At 40.8% G+C, this 20691-nt stretch overlaps 1 protein-coding gene across 8 annotated transcripts in view; it reads left to right on the forward strand.

Moving 5' to 3' along the window:
* The window catches only part of Ebf1 (EBF transcription factor 1), a 431261-nt gene that overhangs the window by 26331 nt on the left and 384239 nt on the right, over positions 1-20691 (forward strand). For all 8 annotated transcript variants that reach the window (XM_051168354.1, XM_051168355.1, XM_051168352.1 and 5 more), the window contains one exon: positions 468-536. In XM_051168354.1, coding sequence (XP_051024311.1) covers positions 468-536 — 69 coding nt within the window. The remainder of the gene's footprint in view (positions 1-467; positions 537-20691) is intronic.

The raw sequence follows: 20691 nt of genomic DNA on the forward strand, positions 1-20691 counted from the left end.
GAAAAAAAAAGAATCCATTTAATGCAGAGTGACTAGAGGTGGGGGGAATCACTCATCCTCATTATTGACGCCTTCCACACAATTAGGGTGTTCTTGAGGGAAGAATGTTCTATCCACCCACAACCCTGAGTATTCTCATTGGGTAGATGTAAGAATACAGTCCTTCACAGTGAACTCTGCCAATACCTGTGTAGTGAAGGAGAGACCCCATCTTAGGGCTGTACTCCTGGTTCTGGGAGGGCCCCCTTCCCTCTCCTGTCCTCCCGAGCAGGGAGAGGTTAAGCCTGGCTATTAACCCATAAGTGACCCAAATAGAATTTTCTGTCCCTAGGATCCATTGATTGCCAGGTATGGCTTTGTGGTAATTCTAGCATTTGCAACCCAGCAATTTGAACCTTCTGTCTGCTTAAATGATGATTTTTACATTGTAATGGCTGGTACTAAATCCTCTCGCTTTTGCTCCATAGCCGCTGTTGTGACAAGAAAAGCTGTGGCAACCGAAATGAGACTCCCTCAGATCCAGTGATAATTGACAGGTAGGGACCACTCTTCTTTCACTGGATTTTCTTATTCCTCATTATAATGAAACACCTGCGTTGTGTCGCTCGTGGGCGAGGGTTAGGGATGCTGTGGCTGAAGTTTGCCTGTTGGTCCTGACTTTCACTGCGCCGAGTGATTATGATTTCTGGGAAAGCCATATGGAATGCTCTTTGGCGGCCTGTTTCTTGGACGGCTCTGGTTTTGTGTCTGATTAATGCTCGTAAAGTAATATATATGTGTGTGCGTTCATTCCTCACTCTCTGTGGCTCAGTCCCTGTGCCGTACCAGGAAGCTTCAGAAATAAAATAATAATAGTTTGTGATTTATGAAATGTGGTTGGGTGCTTATAAATATTTAACTTTTATTTGAAAAATGTTTGAATCATTATCACTTTTAGCTACAGTAGTTCTGTTGGACGTAATCCATCTACATTTTAAGGTTTTATTTATGCATAAAAGCAGTTTAAAGAGATCTGTGAACCAAGATTTTTCTACTGTTATTTCCGGGTTTGATTGCAGCTCACACAGTATTGTAAGCTGATTAATTTATCCTGGTTGTCTTAATTATTGTGTTTTTAAACAGATCCATATTACTAATCTGACATGACCAAGTAAATCACTGTAGAAGAGTACATCTGTTTCAGTTTGCCAGTGCAGTTTTGAGTCGATGTGCACACATTATGCAGAGTGGCATCCCAAATATTCATTTTACATTTTAATTATTGAAATTCATTGTATGGAAACATGTATGATAAACCATTTGTTACATAGCATTACTCACAGGGAGTTAAATGGCCTGGAAGCTTTATGGAGGCTGTCAGTTGTCAGCTAGGAAAAGAGCTAGCATCTTCTACTCACTGGAGGAAAAGAGTCTTCATTCAAATAAGGCAAATTTCTTCGTTGAGGAACTTAGCGCCAAATGAACCTCCCTCTTTGGGCTTTGGTAATATTGTCTTGGGCAACGCCAGCACAAAGATGCAGCAAGGACAACTCGTCAAATTCTTTATGTTTTTACATTTTGATCTATCATTTTTCAGGTAATGAAACCAAGGTATCTAGCTTGTACATCTTTGTTTCTATCAAAATATTGTTGACTATGTCCTCTCCACGTCTTCAAGTTCTTAGCTCAATATTGATCTCCAAGTAGTTTTGTAAAAGTTTCACTTCAGTTGAATTTTCTAGTCAGAGATGTCTTGCTAATGGTCATGAAATATATATATATATATATATACATACATATATACATATATATTTGATATGCACAATAATATCTTGGTACCAAGTTAAAAGAGGTGAAGGTTCAATGTACAGAGATGCTGCCTGGTGCCCTCTGAATGAGAGTGGTGCGCTTATCTGAGAGAGCAGATATGTCATTCATAAAATTGTTTTCTTCCACGTTGGCGTCATTAGCGTGTACCTTTCAGAACAGTGCTTCCTTTTTTGAAGCAAGCGCTTCTTACTCTTGTGTTAAAAAGAAAACGTTTCATCAAAGAGCCTGCCTGAGTACTCTCCAAACTTCGAAACCATAAGCATTCTGCGGTGTCTCATAGTCCCTTTCCATTTACGCGATGAGGAGGACCTACTGTGCCACTTGGCAATGAAAACACGAACCCTTGTGAATGGGTTAAGCTTTAAAGTTCTTCGTTTGGTTTTAAGCTGTGACTCTGATGCAAAAGGCTGATATGACTGTGGTTTGAATAACATCTGATTTTGACCTGTTCCTGTGGGTTGCAATGGCAGGAGAAACTTGACTCAGCAGCGCTGTAATTAGCCCGCCCGTGTTTTTGAAACAGGATTGTGTTACCTGGATTGCATTAGTGTGGCTTCTATTGTGGCCGCCTTGCATCTGTCCCAGTAGGGTACTTAAAACCGTTTTCTTGGCTAGGGGAGTTCAAACAATTTAGGCAAAATAAGTCTGGACTTTATGCTGTTGGTGGCTTTAGAGATATTATTCATGGCAGCTATACTTTCCGCCCCCACTAACCCCCCACCCCTGTTTCAGTTAGACAAAGCCCCGTACAGCTAATTTTATTTCTTTAAGGTAGGCACACTTTAAACAACGGCTGAGACAACCTGGATGTGTTCAGTTCCTAATATACATTTATTTTCTGGCATTTGCCATGGTCTGACATAAACTATCTGACAAATGAGACCAGTTGATAGGCAAAGCTCCCAGTTGGCTATTTCTGTTCGCATGTGAGTTTTCAAAGTTATTTGCCCCTTCATTTTGCCAAAGATTTAAGGAAAAAAAAAAAAAATCCATCCAAACCCTCGACTTCTGTCTCTGCCGATATGTGAAACTTCCCTTTCTAAAAGCAAGACATGAAGATCACAAGAATGTCGGCAAGAGAGAACAGAACAGAAAACATTTTTCAACTCTGCAAAAATTGCGGCAAACGGGGAAAATATGATGGCAACAGTATTTGGATTTCAGTTTCCAATTCCGTGTTACTGATTGCATAATATCTGTTACGTGCTTAGGGTTTGGTTTGCTTTTGGATTTATGGATCCGAGTCTCTGAGCCTGCTGTACTCAGTAACAACACTCCGTTTTTTATAATATGCATATTGTATGCAATATAAGGCTGTGGTGGCCTTAGAAGTTACATAGCTTTAACACACAGTCACCTCTTTTTGAAAGCTAATAATTTTTAGCTCCCTTTGCTTGGCCTTCGGAATTTGGAAGAACACTGCTATTTTTATCAGTCAAAAGACTTTTAGCAGTGATTATTCAGGAAAACTATTTATAGCGTAGATGGAAGAGGCTTTCTGGTCACATAGCACTGGTGCAGGGCCAGGCATTTCTGTGTTAAAATTTGGGGACATTGTTTGTTGCCAGTGATTTGAAGACCTCAGTTTGGCAAATTGTGTGTGTGCGTGTGTTTGCACGTACGCATGCGAGCACGCATATAAAATGAAATTAACAAAATCAGCAGTTGGACAGACAAGTTTCTATTTCCTTCCAGTGGCATGCAACAAAGTAAGAAAATATGATCCAAATTACTTTTTTCAGTCATGACAATTTGTCAAAATGTTTATTGGAAAATTGCTGTGTGGTGTAGAAAGGGGCATCTGGAGGCAACTGCTAGGTTACGTTTCCGCTCGATGCCAAATAGCTTGATTAAGAATCATAAAACCCCAGCCTGTACCCAATGATCCAGATATTTGGGCTATGCGGACATGGGAAAAGTCAAATGTGTTATGTTTAATAGCTGATGAGCAGGAACTAACAACAGCAAATTTCATTATCTTTGAGATAAAGGGCGATGTGCAGTAATTATTGTTAAAGTAAAAAGCAAAAAAATGACTCCCAGTTATTGAATTAAGGTGGGGATTGATTTAACATTCACACACGAAACTCAGATTTGAATTTAAAAGGTTTGCAATAAAATTCCTGTTTAGCAATTGAATACATTGTAGTTTTGTTACTTCAGCGGATATCCTTGTGTCCTAACCTTTTCCCTTGGAGTTATCTTAGTTCAATAAATAAAACCTCATTAGACTATTCCCATTTCAACGAGTTTATTAAATTTTGCAGGAGTAATTAGCATAAGCTGTGCTAATTTTTCTGGAAGACTAATGAGGGAGGTTCTTAATTAGGCTCACTTTGTAGGAATCAGAAAAGAGGATAATGACAAAAGTCACAGGGTACTCTGAATTGGGAACTCACTTTCTTAGAATCCATAGGACAACTTCTGTTTCTCCATGGAAACTTGGTAGTGCATGCTGTAACTGTACAGATTAAATGTAGACTTTCATTCTCCATTCATTTAGAATGAGGATCCTTGCTTGGCTAAGAAAAATATTTCTTTATTTTCTTAGACTGTCTTGGACTGGCGAGATGGATGGATACAGATGGCCTTACAAAAACACCTCTTTCTTCAAATTTTACCATATAGTTCCTTTCACAGGAAGCACTGATGCTTCTGGCCGGAGTATTGGGGGGTGGAATGGAGGGGCAGTTCTATATTGTTCTTTAATTTAGCATCGGTGTGATCGATGGAATAGATCGACTAAGCAAATGAAGGTACAAGTTCTTAGGACTGTGGATCCTTGGCTATCAACACACAAAATTTGTTTTTAAGGGTTAGAAACAATACAAGATAAACTCATAAAGTGTGTCAGTTAAAACCCAGTCCTTTCAGGAGTGTGGGTAATGTAGTTCAAGTAACCTGCAAATTTTACACCAAACATTTGTTTTTTCCAGAGTGGTCTAGAGTTCTTCTATGTCTGGGTCATTTAGGCAATATCAACTGACTTTGTGATGATGATAATGCAAAATGAAATTGTCAGGCGGGAGATAAGTAGAACGCTCATTTTGTCCACTTGTATAGAAAACCTTGGTCATGAAGGGATTGTTCTGGTAGAATTTTAATCGAAGGTCCATGTCTTAATCTAAGAGGTCAGCATGTAGATGTGAGACTTTGTAGCAAAGCACAGTGTTATCTTGCTATCATGTTAAGTTTCTGTGACCACCAGCATGATAGGAAAACAACAGTAACATGTAGCCTCAGGACACTCATAGGCAATTTTTACCATTGGGTATGTGTGAGAGAATTTACTCCCCTGAATTTCTGAAGGCATAGGGGTCCTCCAGCAAATAACTTCCTTCTGTCTTTTATCATCAATTATAACCCCCCAAATCCATGCAACATGTTTTTCTTCTCTGCATGTCATAACAATGAAGTCCTTCACTTAGATCACTTTTCAACCTGTGGGTCATGACCCCTTTGGGGGTCAAATGGCCCTTTCACAGGGGTCTCCTAAGACCACCAGAAAATACAGATATTTACATTACGACTCACAACAGTAGCAAAATTACAGTTACTAAGTAACAATGAAATAATTTTATGGTTGGGAGTCAGCACAGCATGAGGAACTATATTAAAGGGTAGCAGCATTAGGAAGGCTGAGAACCACTGACTTAGATGAACATGAAGTTATGTTTCCTAAACGTTGCAAATGAGATGCTCAGCCAGGTTCATGACTTCAGTTTATTGCTCTTTCACTTTTTATCTTCCTCTTCATCCCATCATCCAAAAAGGCCAACCATGAGCAGAGAACTGCTCAGCACAGCATGCCAGCTGCTGTGTGGGTCACCAAGAAGCAGAGGTGCAAATGCATTTCTCCGAGGTCTGAGAAGCCTTCCATACCACCCAATTTCCTAACTCTGACTGTTCAGTTAAAACCAAAAGGAGTCCATTCTCTGATGCTGCCCCAGGCAGGATAATTACTGTCCTTCTGGTTGCTCTGAGAAGCTTCTACCTTCTCAACAGTGGAGAGTCAGCATTGACACAGAGCATGAATTTACAGTTGTTTTCTAGCCCTACTGCATTTAAACATTTGTTTTCTCAGTGGGAATTCGCATGTGATTATTAGACTTATGTGGGCAAGTATCAGTCTCAATTTTACACATACCAGACAGTTTCGTTCTGAGGATGAGCTGAGCCCCAACACTTGGATCTGGTTTGTTACTGCAATATATATATATAAATTACTAATACAATAAGCTAATAGCAGTCTAGATTCCATTCGCTATCAGCTATTCTCAAATACACAACCAGGATACATTAAAATGCATTTCAAATATGCTGACAGTAGATCATAATGCAAAGCACTTTTGCAGGGTGTTACACTACAGCAGTCACTGTATAATAAGCTACAGCAGTTTTCCTGTAAGGGAAATTATGGCACAACTTCCAAGAAATGCGTTTAACAGAACTTCGGGGCATCGATAAGTATGTGCACGTGTGTGTGTGTGTGTGTGTGTGTGTGTGTGTGTGTGTGTGTGTGTAACACAGCCCGTATGTGGGCTCATGGTGTGGCTTTGCATTTCATGTCATCATAAGTTTGTTTCTGTAACAGTTTGGAAAAATGCAGGGAAGTGCTACAGTCTCCTGTGGGCCAGCGGTGTCACACAGTTAGTTGGCGCTGATAATTCGTCAGTATAGTAAGCATGCTTTTACTTTCAAACAAGTTGCTTGGAGCTGAAAACAAGCAAAGCAAATGCCTGTGAATGTGACACTTCATTGATATAAATTCCCATTCCATGATATTACCAGCACCTGGCCAAACTCCCTAATTAAAAAAAAATTTTTTTGGCCAGATTAAAAAAAAAAAAAAAACAACAAAAAAACCACTTAGAAGTTCCCGGACTAAAGAGATGGTATTTCGATCATTTTAATTTGCATGAGATGTTATCTAAAATAGACTACCAGCTCTTTCTTCCCATTCCCTCCTCTCCCCTCCCCGTCTCCCCACCCACCTCTTTACAAGCCGTGTAACCATACACTGTCCAGGACAGTATAAAAGTGACTCCTATTGCAACCAATGAAATATGGCGAACAGTACAGGTTTGTCTTTGGTTGCGTGCTGTCTTTAGGAGTGTGGGGAGATGAAGATAAATCTCCCTTGCAAACTATTTCTCCAGTTACAAGCCTTTGTCCAGAAGCAAATGAGGGTTTTAATGTTACAGTCCTTGTTATAATAGAATTTTAATTGCCTTAGCCCTGGTAAAGCATGAAGCAGCAAGAGAGAGGGGGGTGGAGGAGAGAGAGAGAGGGAGGGAGGGAGGGAGGGAGAGAGAGACAGAGAGAGAGAGAGAGAGAGACAGAGACAGAGACAGAGAGGGAGGGAGAGAGGGAGGGAGAGAGAGACAGAGACAGAGAGAGGCAGAGACAGAGAGACAGAGAATATTCTTTGTGGAGAGTCAAGTCTTCAAACAAATCATCAGAAAACCCCAAACTCTATTGCATTTTCCTTTGAGGAGGTCACTTGTGCAAAGAGATGTAGTTTGTGAAACATCACTGGTATTCCATCTTTCTCAGATGGGGACAGACAGTAATGTTTAGTGTGCTTTGGTAACTTTTATTTTTAAGGGCAAAATTCTCAGGTCCAGTTGTGAACGTGCCCCCCTTTCAAGTTCACTTCTAACAACTTCTTTAGGCAGCCTGGCAAATTAGCTAGCTTGATCCCATACAATAACCTCCAAAATGGCTCTGGATACCCACAGCATCCCACTAACTGTTAGAAGCACAATGGTTTCATAATATAATAATAATAATAAAGTAATGGTGTTAGGTAACACATCTTTAATAAGATATTGTCCGTGCCTTTGCCATGTGCTACGGGAGCTGCCTCTCACTTGGTGGCCTTTTGATTCCTCTCAATAAGATTATTTCAAATACTCTAATCCGGAATCATTGACATGAATACAAAAGCCTAGTGACATCTAATAGATGCCTCTTAGCTTTGCATTAGCTCTTGTTCTTTTTCTTCTTCTTCTTCTTCCTTTTTTTTTTTTTTTTTTTTTTTTACCTGACTAAAAGCTTATGGACACTTGGGCTCTGTCTCCCAGGAGCGGCATGGGCGGGGGGTTTCTCATGAAATATAAAGGAGGAAAAAGACTGGCAGAGGCTGGATAAGCTACAGAGTGAAGGGCCATAGATTAAAAGTAAATGGCAGCAAATCCTCCTCTGTACACTCACTCCTTCTTTCATTGTTTTCTTTAACGCTTTAAGTGCCAAGGCAAGGGGGGCACAGAAGAGAGTTAAATGGCGTGTGCCAGCCAGCCTTTTAATCTGGACATGAGCACTGTATATATTGCACAGGGCTTGAGTAAGATTGTCAAATTTTCATTCAGACATGTGATGACTGCAGTTTAAAAAAAAAAAAAAAGAAAAGAAGAGAAAAGAAAAGCCCTCATAATCAACATCAAATCCCTTTTTTACCCATTCTCTCTTTAGCTGACCAATTTCTGTTGCTATGTGTGGGGACGGACTGTGTGAGAAGCACTTCTCCGTTAACACTGGGGCCTCACGATGCCTTGTAGTCAGGGTGGAAGTCTTTCTTGTAATCCACGAATCGCAAGTGACCAAAGTGGAGTGAAGATAGGCTGTTCTGTGGCATCAGCGTCAGTGTTTTCACATCACATTGCCCCTGCTGCCGTCGTGCACACTGAGGTGGGTGAAGGGCCCACACTGGTTTAGACCCTGGAGCCTCACCAAAGAGGAGTTATTTATTCCTGTAGACTTGTCCTCTTTCTCCACCTTCCCTGAGCAATTGTGATTGACAAAACTCTTCTTTCACTCCATTTACAGATCCGACAACTACTCTCTTGGCAATTTATTATTGTTCGATACTTAGCTATTTCTCACTTTTAAAGACTATTTCCCACTTATGAATGTTCTGATCTGTTAGTACTATCTCATGATTAAAAAATAGCTTTGGGTGCACCCTTTTAAAAATATTTTACTTAATCACTTTACAGCCCTCTCCCTTCCCTCATCTCCCCCTCACACCTATCCCCCTCCCTTCCCAGGGCAGGGGAGGACCCTAAGGGATACTGATGCACTCTGGCATTAGGTGCACTCTTAACTGATGCCTTCCTCCCAAATGGAAATTTAGTTTGAAGGACTCTAAGATTGCCATTAAGTTTGATATCACACACACACACACACACACACACACACACACACACCACACACACCAGAAAGAAGACAGAAAGTGAGCATTCATTCTCTTTTAGCTATTAAAAAGTTCTTTGGAAAAGGGAGTTGGTGAAGTATTCTCTTAGTGATCTTTGAAATCATTACCAATAATGTTAGAAACCTCTGTTTTCCTAAATGGTCTTGGTGTGTTTTCTTAAAGCTAGATTCTATTCTCTGCTGCTATACATCCCAGAATATCTTCGAACAACTCAATATCTTCTTCTTGTGGTTCAGGCAAGGGTTGCCCTGTGTGAGACATCCATATGTTCTTATAAAGACCACCTTTGGGCATCATAAAACAAAGTCAACAAATCCTTGGTCACTGTAAATTTAATTGTCACACACATAGCTGTTGGCATAGTGCTTGCAGATTTTGAACAATGTAAGGTGTGATATTTCAGAGGATTTCCTTCTCACCAGCAGACACTATCTGATGGGGCATGCAGCCTAAAGGACTCGCCCCTGAACAAGTGATAACAAACTCTGCACCTCCAGCTCTCAGCTTGAGTTTTGGCCCCACCGTCCTTCATTACCTAGCAAAGTGGTTTCCATTACTTCATGGCGTCAGGCACTTTTATTTCACCCCTCTTGGTAGCCACATTCACTTTCACCCTCTCATGTGTTTCTCTAAACACAGTCACCTAGCCAGTTTATTAGTTACTGTCACACTTAACTTGTAGGGTTGACAAGGAAAGTAATAATCCACGGAGAAATCTAATGAAGGCACAGTACGATGGCAAGGACAGAGACTTAGAGGCTTCCTTGCAGGCAGGTGAAATTCTTCATGCCTACTTAGTATCATTGCCTCAAGTACCTCGGTGCTCCAATCTTCAAAATGGGAACATTCATCTCCATTGTGAAGTACAGCTGCAAGTGAGCTCAATCTCACACCTCTCTCTCTCTCTCTCTCTCTCTCTCTCTCTCTCTCTCTCTCTCTCTCTCTCTCTCTCTCTCTCTCTCTCACACACACACACACACACACACACAGTTGAGTGTGCACACATGTGTACATATGTACATACAATTATGTTTTTAATTACAAAAATATAACAGGGCTTCCAACACATACTAAACACTGGGGCTGGGATATTCCTAGGTCTTAAAATAAGATTTGAAAACTAAGCCTAATATATTTTATGTGGATCACTATCCCTAATGCAACAAGCACCATGGCCACTTTTTTAAAAACCAAGATGGGTTACCTTGCTAAGCTAATCATTGTGGCTATGCCTTCTTGGACAAGAAGTCATTCATTTCTTCTTCTTTCCATAACTATTTATTGGGCTCCTATTGTTTGCCTCATACTGTGGCTAGGATTGTCTAGAAAAGCCGCAAGGAGAGACATATATTCAAGGTAAATGCCTCTTAATTCAACATGGCTTCTGGAATCCTGGTGCTTTCTCAGTGTCTCAGAGTTTTGAGGGGGTTATGTTGAAATAGTAAGTAAATATTATTAATTTTTCCCCTCTGTCTTTTGAGACAGTGTCTCTTATATCCTAGGCTGGCCTCGAACTTGTGATTCTTCAGGCTTTCACTGAGTGTTGGGATTACAGGCACCTGCTGCCATACCTGATTATACTGATTTCTTTAAAAATAGATGAGTGCATACAAGACTAGACCCAAGATGCACAAGAAATATCCCCTCAGGCTGAAGTCAACTCATAGCTAATGATTCTGAACTTGGGCAAACCCCATGGTTTTATACACTCCTCTGACATAGTCCACGTGTGGTTAAGACTGTAGGCAATGGTGCCAGATTGAATCCCAGCTCAGATAGCACCATAGGCCACAGGCCCACTCAGTTGTCCTAAACCCCCATTTCTCTCTTTATATGATGTGTCATCACAGTGCCTAGACAATGCACAGTATGGCGTGGCTGTCGGTTTTCAAATACAGGCTGGAATGAAAGGATTGCTAGGACCCTTTGCTATGGAATTTGAACTTCAGCGTTTTGTGGTATTACTGAGCACAGTAGGGCCTCAGGGAGTGATGACAGGATGCTTAAGGGGTAGTTGACACAGCATGGTTGCTGCCTCTCTCCGGCCCTCAGCACAATACCTTGCTCAGTGCTGTAGAAGCTTAGGGTATGGTTTTGTGAAGTGAAAGGGTTGAGAAGTGTAGCTGGTGAACGTGATGGTCTCATCTCTGCCTAAGGAGAGGCTTGTTACAGCCACACAATAAAGGGAGGTGGTACAAGAAACAGAAAATGCAGAATAAAATACGAAACTTGTTTCAGTTAAAAATGGTAATCTTCACAGTATCACCACGAAAATGTCCTCTCGTTGCCTAACTGTTTAATTGATCAAGTAAATCACAGAGTGGACAAGGAAGTGAAAACCTCTGCTGTTGACGCTCACACAAAGCACGCTTTCAGGAGTATAGTCTGTCAAGCAGTTTGTCTATTATATACGTTAACATGAATTAAAGGAAATAATATATGTATGTTCCATTTTGAGGAAGACAGCGTGTTTCAGGGATTTTTTGTTTGTTTGTTTGTTTTGTTTTGTTTTTGGTTGGGGGAGGCTTTTTGTAGGGGCGACTTAACTATCGAATATGAAATCAGGGTTACAGTAGCCTGTGCTTAGGCATAGCATCATGGTATTTTTGTGACAGAAGGGTTAATAAATTCCTCCTTGTGTTCTCTTTCTCTACCCCCCCACCCACAAGATCCTAGTCCTCTTTCCCAATCCTATCATGTGCCTGGTTGACGCTGAAAGAAGGGTTTGAAGTTGCCCATGGGCCATCTTTTTTTTTTTTCTCAGCCTCCTCTGAGGTCTCCTGGGCAGATGGGAGCTTGCCTTCTGTCCTCAGGACTCAAAATCCAGCAGGCACTAGTTTCAGCACCTAGCGTCTGACCTGTGGACTGGTGAGGAGGGGAGACAGAGATCTCTCATATCTAATAGGATTCATCTCTGTGCCTGTAGGAGATACCTACTCCAGGAAGTGCTTCCTTATTTCCATGATAAGGTGACATTCATGAGAGCGGTGTGCTGAACTAATCAGGTTAATTGAGAGGCCTGCCATCTCCATTGAGTCTCTTCTCTCCTTCCTGTTAAAGGCAGAGGGCTTACATGGCCCTTGCTTTCCCCTACAGCCTATAAGAACTGTAGGCAAGCAGAGAATGGAGGCTCAGCACAGTGCCATTCGAGCTCCATGAACGTTTGGATTCTCTCTTTTTTTTTTTTTTAGCACAGCAGAACCTTTGAAGACTGAGAGATCGAGTGCCTTCAAGTGTCAGCTAACATTAAACTCATCATTTCAGATCAGGCACAAGAGGCTGATGGAGGGTCCAGTCAAGAGCCTCCATGGGTATTTTATTTAATATGGAAACTTAAACCAACCAACCAACCAAACACCCCACAAGACATCTGACTGTGGGGTGCCATTAGTTATACAGAATGTCGTTAGTTCCTTTGGTATCTGAAGTGGGTGCTAGAGGCTGAGGAGAGCGCTGATGGCTTCAGGTCTCCCCATGAACTGGAAGAACAGAGGGAAGAAAACTGAGCTGCTTCAGTGAGGTCCCTTTTGGGGTGAATGTTTCCTCTTCTCTCCTCTCACAAGGCTCAGTCCTAGTTTAACTTTAAATGCTATCATTGACTATTCTGCCCCCTCCCCTAACCTTGGTCCACTGTTTCACTATTATTATTATTATATATTATATTATTATAGAAGTTCCAGGAATGACTTTAATTATCTCCACAATCAAATTCTCATTGCTGCCTCTGTGCAAGTGTGTAGTCACAGATCGCTGGGATTATTTTCTTTAGCACTCGGGGAGAGAAGCCGGTTGTTTCAAAATGAGAACCAGCTGGCCCTACAGAGCTCTCATTTAGCGGGCAGCCACTCTGTATACAAAGCCTTTGCTCTGGTCAGTTGTTATAGGCAATCCCCATATCAACAGTGTTTGCTTTATCACTCTTTAGTAACTGTCCAGTGAGAAGTGAATAATAATAATAATAATAACAACAACAACAACAACAATAAAAATATCCACCAGCACTCAACATATTTAATTCTGTCAGCTAAGCACATGGGTTTGGAAGAGACATCACTGTAACTTTTTCCTATGGCCGTTATAGTCATAAACTTAGTTTTTTAAGTGTATTTCTGGGAAAAGTTAAGGTGTGTGTGTGTGTGTGTGTGTGTGTGTGTGTGTGTGTGTAACTTTAACCCTCTCTAAATCTATAAAGTCAAGTTAAGCTCATTTTTCAGCATAATTTTCTGACAAGCTGAGTAGACAGATGAAAGGCAGATAGATAGCCACATTGTTGGTCCCACTAACAGAACCAACTGGGGGCAGTGATAACTTACTATTTAGTGTCTTTCTGACAGCCAGTGAAATAAAGGTTGAGCTCATAGACCACATGTACTCTTCTGTCTTTCTACTTTGTAGAAATTTCTTTGTTGTCATACTTTGTTCATCTCCAACACACTAGATTTGAGTTGAGGCAAGGAGAGTTCTCTCAGCAGTTAGCCACCTCCTTCCAAACTGTGTGGAGGAGAGAAGGCAGCACCCATCATAGAAACCCACAGGAGCCACTCGGTTATGAAAATAATTTGTTTTGAGAACTCAGCTTACATTTTTATAAGATAAATGAGTTTGGGGGCGCAAAAGCTATTAGTCAGAATGAAGATTTAAAAAAAAAACATGTTCACACAGTTCGAATTCAGTTAACTAAATTTTAATCTCACAAATGTAAGCTCACTTTGCATTACTAATAAAAATATGTGCCTTAAAAAAAATCAAGGCATGCTTTTTTTTTTTTATACTGACATCAACACAACAACATATGAAGAAAGGCCAAAAGACCTAGAAATTTATTCCCATAGGGAGTTTGATCAATACACTGAGGATCTGGTCTATGCACTTCTAGTTATTTTCATTCTTAGAAAATATTAAAACATGATTTGGATAAAATCTTATCTAATGAGTTTTTGTTTTTGTTGTTTAACCAATGACTTTAGATCAAACTATAATTCAATTGTATATTTCCTGTGTCTGTCTTTTGAAAAAAATCTGTGGGTTTTTAAAATATATTTTAAAAAAACCCAAATAACTGTTATATTTCCAGTCAGTCAAATTTGAACTGAATTTTACTTCCTGTTTCAAAGGTCAAGGCAGGCTGACCTCAACAGCAGTGTGGAGGCTGCTGAATTATTCATGTCATTGACTTTGTGTCAGCTTCCACATTTGTGGAGAAGGATGTTTTATTCATTTATCTCATTTAGAGTTCTTCTCTGCACCTGTTTCTACCATTAAGTACCCTGTAATTTGCATTTGATGCTAATTTAGTTTCATATCAGCCTGGTCCCCCCTTGTTAATTTAATTTTCTAAGACCCTTTTCATTACAGTAGAACTGTTTTTCCTCTTTAAAGCAAACATCTATACAAGTAATTGTATAAACTGCCTTTTAAATAATATCTTTTAGAAGATTCCATCGTTTAATTCCTTAATTTCTATAATTAGCCATGGTTTGATTAATGTTTCAAAGGGTTAAATTAAAATGCAGAATTACCCAAATACATACTTGAATAATTTCTTATAGACTGCAGGGTTAGCATTGTGGAACTCTGGATAATTCTCAGAACTGTGTGCCTTAGAAGCGTTAATTTTCTTTCTGTAGAACACTGTTTAGTTTATGAAGGGCAGGGCCTTTCAAATCACTGCATTCCCAACATTAATTGTGAAATGTTAGCTTTTTTTTTCATCAGACTTCTGATGGATGGTGGCTCAAAGTGTTTCTGCAACATTAGCAATGACATCCCCGAAACGACAAGGGCAGAATTAGGTCCGATTCCTTGAACTGTTTTCGATGCTAAGGCTAATGAATTCCTGTGTTCTATCCCAGACTTCTCTCTCATCTTAAACCCTCATTTCTGTCTGCTGCTTGGAGTTAGTTTGCTTGGGAACCTGTCAGCTTCTTGGAAGGGTTTTCAGCTAGCTTTCTGTCACTTATATCTATATGGGCACCAGCGGACGACAATTACCACCTAGAAATCATGGAAACTAGGAATGTGTTGTCTGAAGGAGGCCTGACTGAAATGGCTGTGACCCTGATGAGAGAGAGGCCACATCCCCAGGATGTCTGTCAGGGGACTGGAGACCCTCAGACTGGGAAAGGCTTCTCCCTCATTCTGTTCCCTGCAGTTGTTTGGAGGGTGCTTGGCATAAGCGAGTCAGTACTCCCCTGGTCTTCCTTGGGGTGGGGGGATGTTGAACAGAGTATGACTCAAGGTCTAAATAGTGTGGAAATCACCCACAAGGAAAATTCTAGCCATAGCCAAATATTACTAAGAAATCAACACAAGATCTCTGTGACCCTTTCTCCACTTGGGCTAGCTTGGTCTGGTCTGTTTTTCATATTCTCTGGGGATACCAATGATGCCACTTCAATGGCCTTCTAGAAAGATCTTTCTCAGGCCTGTGGAAAGTAGAGTATGAAGAGGTCTTCCTTTTTTCCTTCTCGTTATAAAGGCCTCCTGAGGACTGCCTCATATACCACTGTCATTGTGGTAAAAGAGAAACTTCTAGATTATCTAGTGGGAAGCTTCATTATGTTCATTATGCTGTTTCTAAGCAGGGATTCTTGGAGGTTCTTTTAGATTGGAGTTTTTCTCTTGTATTCTCTACCTCAGAAGTTTTTATATTTTATTGCTTGTTAGCTTTTCTTCCTTTCCTTCTTCTTCTTCTTCTTCTTCTTCTCTTCTTCTTCTTCTTCTTCTTCTTCTTTCTCTCTTCGTCTTCTCTTCTTCTTCTTCTTCTTCTTCTTCTTCTTCTTCTTCTTCTTCTTCTCCTTCTTCTTCTTCTTCTCCTGATGGGTTTAAAACAACATGAGAAATAATAGAAAAGAATTATTTACAAAATATTCTTCATCATTTAAAAATATTTGCTTATTGACAAATGCTACATCCCTGATATAGGCTTGTTTTTTAATTAGAAGAAAATGGGTTGCATTTCTAGAAAAATCTCTCTGAGATTTGATTAAACATCCAGATTAAAAAAAAAAACATATTTGTCTGACTTTTAAGAATGCAGGAATGGTTTTTCCATCCAGTTCTGGCTGATGTAGAGACTTCTATAGCCAGACTCTCATATCGTCAGCTAAGGACGTTGGTCTTTTACATAGACACCATGAGTGAGGAATGGACGGCACCTCAGCCTCGTCACTCATATATCCTTTAGAGGAATGAAACAGAGAGCATGCAGGGGTCACCTCTTTTTAATGAGCAGAGCTCTCTGAATTGCATCAGTGATTTTTCTTTCTCCTATTGTTGTTTTGTGTACCTTGGATGGAGCACGTGTACCTTTGGTGAACTTGGATGGAGAATGAGTAGTTTAGATCAGGCAAGCAAACCCATCTCCTAGGTAAGTCTGAAATGCTTTCCAAAGGAAAGAGGACTAAACCGGGTTTCCATCCACGCTTAGTAGACTCTCAGAGATTTTGGTCCAGTCCCTTTGTTTAAAGGTGGAAAAGCTGAAGTCAAGAGAAACACAACAATATTTCCAAAACTCTGAGTAGCTTTAGAGCCGGGACCATAAACCAAGTCCCGCTCAGCTTCCAGTGACTTCTGCTGTTCTTCTGGATGTCCAGGTCTCACTCCGCTATCTATTTGACCTTCTGTGAAGTCAGCCCCAGGGAAGGGTGCAACTTCTGTTTTCTGTGTTTGGTTCCATTGTCTCTAACAAGGCTTCAAACACTAGTTATGTTGTTTGTAGGAAGTTATGACAGTCACTGGGAGGAGGAGCCTCTGTGATATCCCACCCTGAAATTGCGCTCGACTGTTTAAAATGCTCACACACCTCACATTTTTGCAGCCCTGCTGTTCATACTATGTCAAAACACTGTGGAAAAAATGGCATTTTTTTGTTTTTATTGTCAGAGCTATTTCATCATAGTCATTTCCCAGTAGGAATTTTATAAAGCGTCTTTCAATTTCAGACATCTCCCCATCATCAGTGGTCTCTGGCTGTTACCTTTTCTGGAAGGTACTGGCATACATACATATTAAACTTGGAAATTGCCAGAGTATAGTCCTCAGTTTAAAAATTATCTTATAGTTAAGCCTAAAAAAACTTAATAAATGGCCCTTTCCCAAAATAACACTAAAGGAAATGAGGTATTGTTGCAGAATATAATTCTAAAAAAAAAAAAAAAAAAAAAACATACAGAAAAGAAAAATGGGGCATTGTACTTCCACCTACCCCTAAATCACTTTGGTATATGACTCTGTCAAAGCCTGCAGGCTTGCCACACTTTTGAATGACCAACAGAAGGACAGAAGTGATGAGGAGGGTGCAAGGAGACATTTCTAGCTAGCCATAGCATCATTTAAATCTGAACCACGAGCAGAGGATTCCAAAAGACCAGGGGCAGTGGCTTTGCAAGATGAGCCTGGGGTGTCCACCTCTCTGGGAAAGGAGGAAGCAGTGTCACTTCAGGCCACGAGTGATGGGCTGAAGCCTGTGAGGACTGCCGAAAATGTACCTTGATTTAGGAAACTCAATTCAGCATCTGCTCCCCAAGATGGGATTAAACTGTGGTCAAAAGTCATATCATCTCGCCTATCTCCACCCACAGTCTGGTCATTTTGGACCAATGACTCAATTTTAACAGGTATGATTATACATTTATGTATCTTCTTTGTTTTTCCTTTCCACAAATTGTCATAAACTGTTCCACAAGCTAAATCCCTTTGCGCTTCGAAATATTTTAATGTCTGACTGGAGAGAGAACAATTCTGTTAAACTTACCAAGGATGGTTTCAAGGTGGCATGTTCTCTGGATTGAGAAAGATGGCAAAGACATTTACCAGATGAGTCCATGGACCCCAGATAAGAAGCAATGCAACAGTGTGCATGTTTATCCAATAAATGTTCTTACAGCATAATATACAGGTCATTGGAGCCATGCACCTGGCTTGGGGACTCCCCCACAGACAATTTGTAGAACTTCTAGGGGACTGCCATATAAGGAAAATAATATTTAGTGTATACTTGTTCTCTCAAATCACAACTGAATCCATTCATCTTGCCTCTCTCAGCCACGTTGCCCTTGCTAGTCCACTGCCCTAGTAGAAAGGACAGAGTCAAAGTGACTCAATTACTTAACCAGATTCAGTGTAGGTTAATCTCCAATGAGACTCATTTTTAATAGTTGCCAACTTACGCTTCCAATTATGAGCCAAATTTAAGTATCATCTTCTCTTAAGGAGCAAGCACCCATTGGTTCCATCACAGATCCGACACATTTGCTTGCTCATTCTGAAGCTGAGTTTTTCATTTGCCCCGAGACTGGGAAGTGACTGCGTGTAGAATTGTGAGGCAGGGCACCGAGGAACTGGGCCTGGAGGACTGCTGCTATGGAACTTAGGAATGTGGGCCCCAGCAAGGCTCTCCCCTTCTCTGGGCTTCAGTTTTCTCATTTACATAAGGTTCCCCTTTTCCGTAGCTATTTTCCTCCTGTGGGCTCCTGAAAATATCACCAATCTTGCATCTGGTGATAGAGGACAGTCAGTTATTATGCTTGTGTCAGCACTGTGTGAGGTGTAAGGTAAAGAGTAACCTCACAGTTAAGACTGAACAACCAGCAGTATGCTCCACTAGCTTTCCCCTCCTTCATTATTTTGTCCAAGGTACCAGGTCAATAATAAGGATAAAGCTGGAAGCACAGAGCCCATCTGTTGCTAGGATCTACCTTAAGGCACAAGGTTACTGAAGGAGATCATTGGATGAGCTTCCTTACAAGGCTAATGAGTTGGCATATTTAATTCATTGGTAGCATGGGTTGGGGGAAGGGATCTGGTAAAAACAAAACTGTAGGCTTGTAAAACGTAAGGAGTGTGGACTAAAATGTTTATCTACCTGAGAAAGTAGTTCTGGGAGGCCATCCTAGAGGTTACCAATCGATGCGACATTGCACAGCTGTTCTTCTGAATGTCTCTGGCTTAGACTTCTCTTCTGGGTGAAGTGACCAAAAGGATGGTATATGAGGGATGCATTGCCACACTACATGTAGTATTTGCTTATTAACACTGAGCATGTGCAGAAATAGGTGGAAGATTCCCTTTAAGGCCCCAAAGTATGAACATTCTAATGATGAACTGACGAACGTTCATGCTTTGATAGTTTCCTGTGCTTGTATATAGCAATATTCTGTGCCCACGCCTTGAGCATTAAAATGATGGGAACTTCAGAAAAATTTAAAACTTGTTACTTTTTTGGCAATGTGTTGAGATGAAATTATATATATCTATCTGTGTGTTTGTGTGGTGTGTGTGTGTGTGTGTACACCATCCCTGACTAGAATAAGGTCTCTCTCTCCTTTCTCCTTCTTTCTCTACCTCCTCCCCCTCCCTCCCTCCCTCCCTTCTTCCCCCTCCATGTCTTTCTCCCTTTCCTCCTCATCTTGGAATCTCCACAAATAAACATTATAATGTTTTGCCAGATTCCCAAAGAAACAACATTTTAAGCCCATGGATAATGATCTCTGAGACTTCTCAGTACAGAAGAAACCCTCCCAGGATTTCCTGTTTCTCATTTACTTTCCTTTCCTTCTTATTTTATGTCTGGTAAATGGGATCAAGTACTCAGACAAAATGACTACAGAGCTAATATACAGAGCATCAATTCTATAGAAACTGTATAAAACTCCAAAGAAAGAAATAAGATTCATTATTACAAGAAATCTATATGCCCCTGGAATTTTGTTGTTAAATATATATATAATGACCTTGGTTCAGTAACAATTAGCAACCAGCAAGGGGTCACCAGCCCCACGGTGTTTTGGCCTGTTTCAGTGGACATGAACTGGCTATTTATTCCAAGCAAGTGTCCCAAGGTGGGGTCCCCTCCCCTTGCCATCTGATTGTAATTTAACCTCTGATTTTAAAAGGCCCCCAGGAGCAGAGAGACAATGGATTGCGCTTTCAATATCTTAAGGAGTTTATTTTTGCTGTGCCGTGCATAATTGGGTTTTATCAAATGGAATTGGCAAAGTTGACAATGACCTCATTTTCATTTGGGGATTCATTACTTATTTTATGCCTACAGTTCTGTTGGTTTGTACTGGGTTAACATGTATGCACAGCGGTCATTCTATTTGTATTTCTGTATCTCTGTGGCAGACACGTAGAAACACACAGATGTGTGTCTGTGTGTGAGGGGGGCGGTTAGAAGAGAGAAAGGGAAAGAGAGGGATGTGTGTGTGTGTGAGAGGAGTGAGAGAGAGAGGAGAGAGAGAGAGAGAGAGAATGAGAGAGAGAGAGAGGAGGAGGGAGGGAGAGGAGAGAGCATGTGCAATTCTGTGGTCTATAAACTAAGGCACTGTGTCAACTTAGTCTTTTCCTGGGTTATGGCTGGCCTGTATTGGGTGGTGACTGTCATTCACCGATACATGTCCCATGTGCTATTATGGTAATTATTGTGTGGTGTTGATGATGATGGTAATAGCCACCATTTCTTAAGCTCATTTAGACCTGGCAGCCCTACTTGGTAAGCATTCCCTTTCTGTTTTATAAGGAAGGCAACCCCAGCTCTAAGAGGTTAAATCACACGTTCAGGTTCAGCACTGCTGTTAGATAGGGGAGCCAGAATGCCAGCCCTGCTGTGTCCAACCCCAAAGATCAGGATCTTGATCACGACACTCTTCTGCCTCACTATAAAA

This window comes from Acomys russatus, chromosome 25, assembly GCF_903995435.1.
Source record: "Acomys russatus chromosome 25, mAcoRus1.1, whole genome shotgun sequence".
NCBI lineage: Eukaryota > Metazoa > Chordata > Mammalia > Rodentia > Muridae > Acomys > Acomys russatus.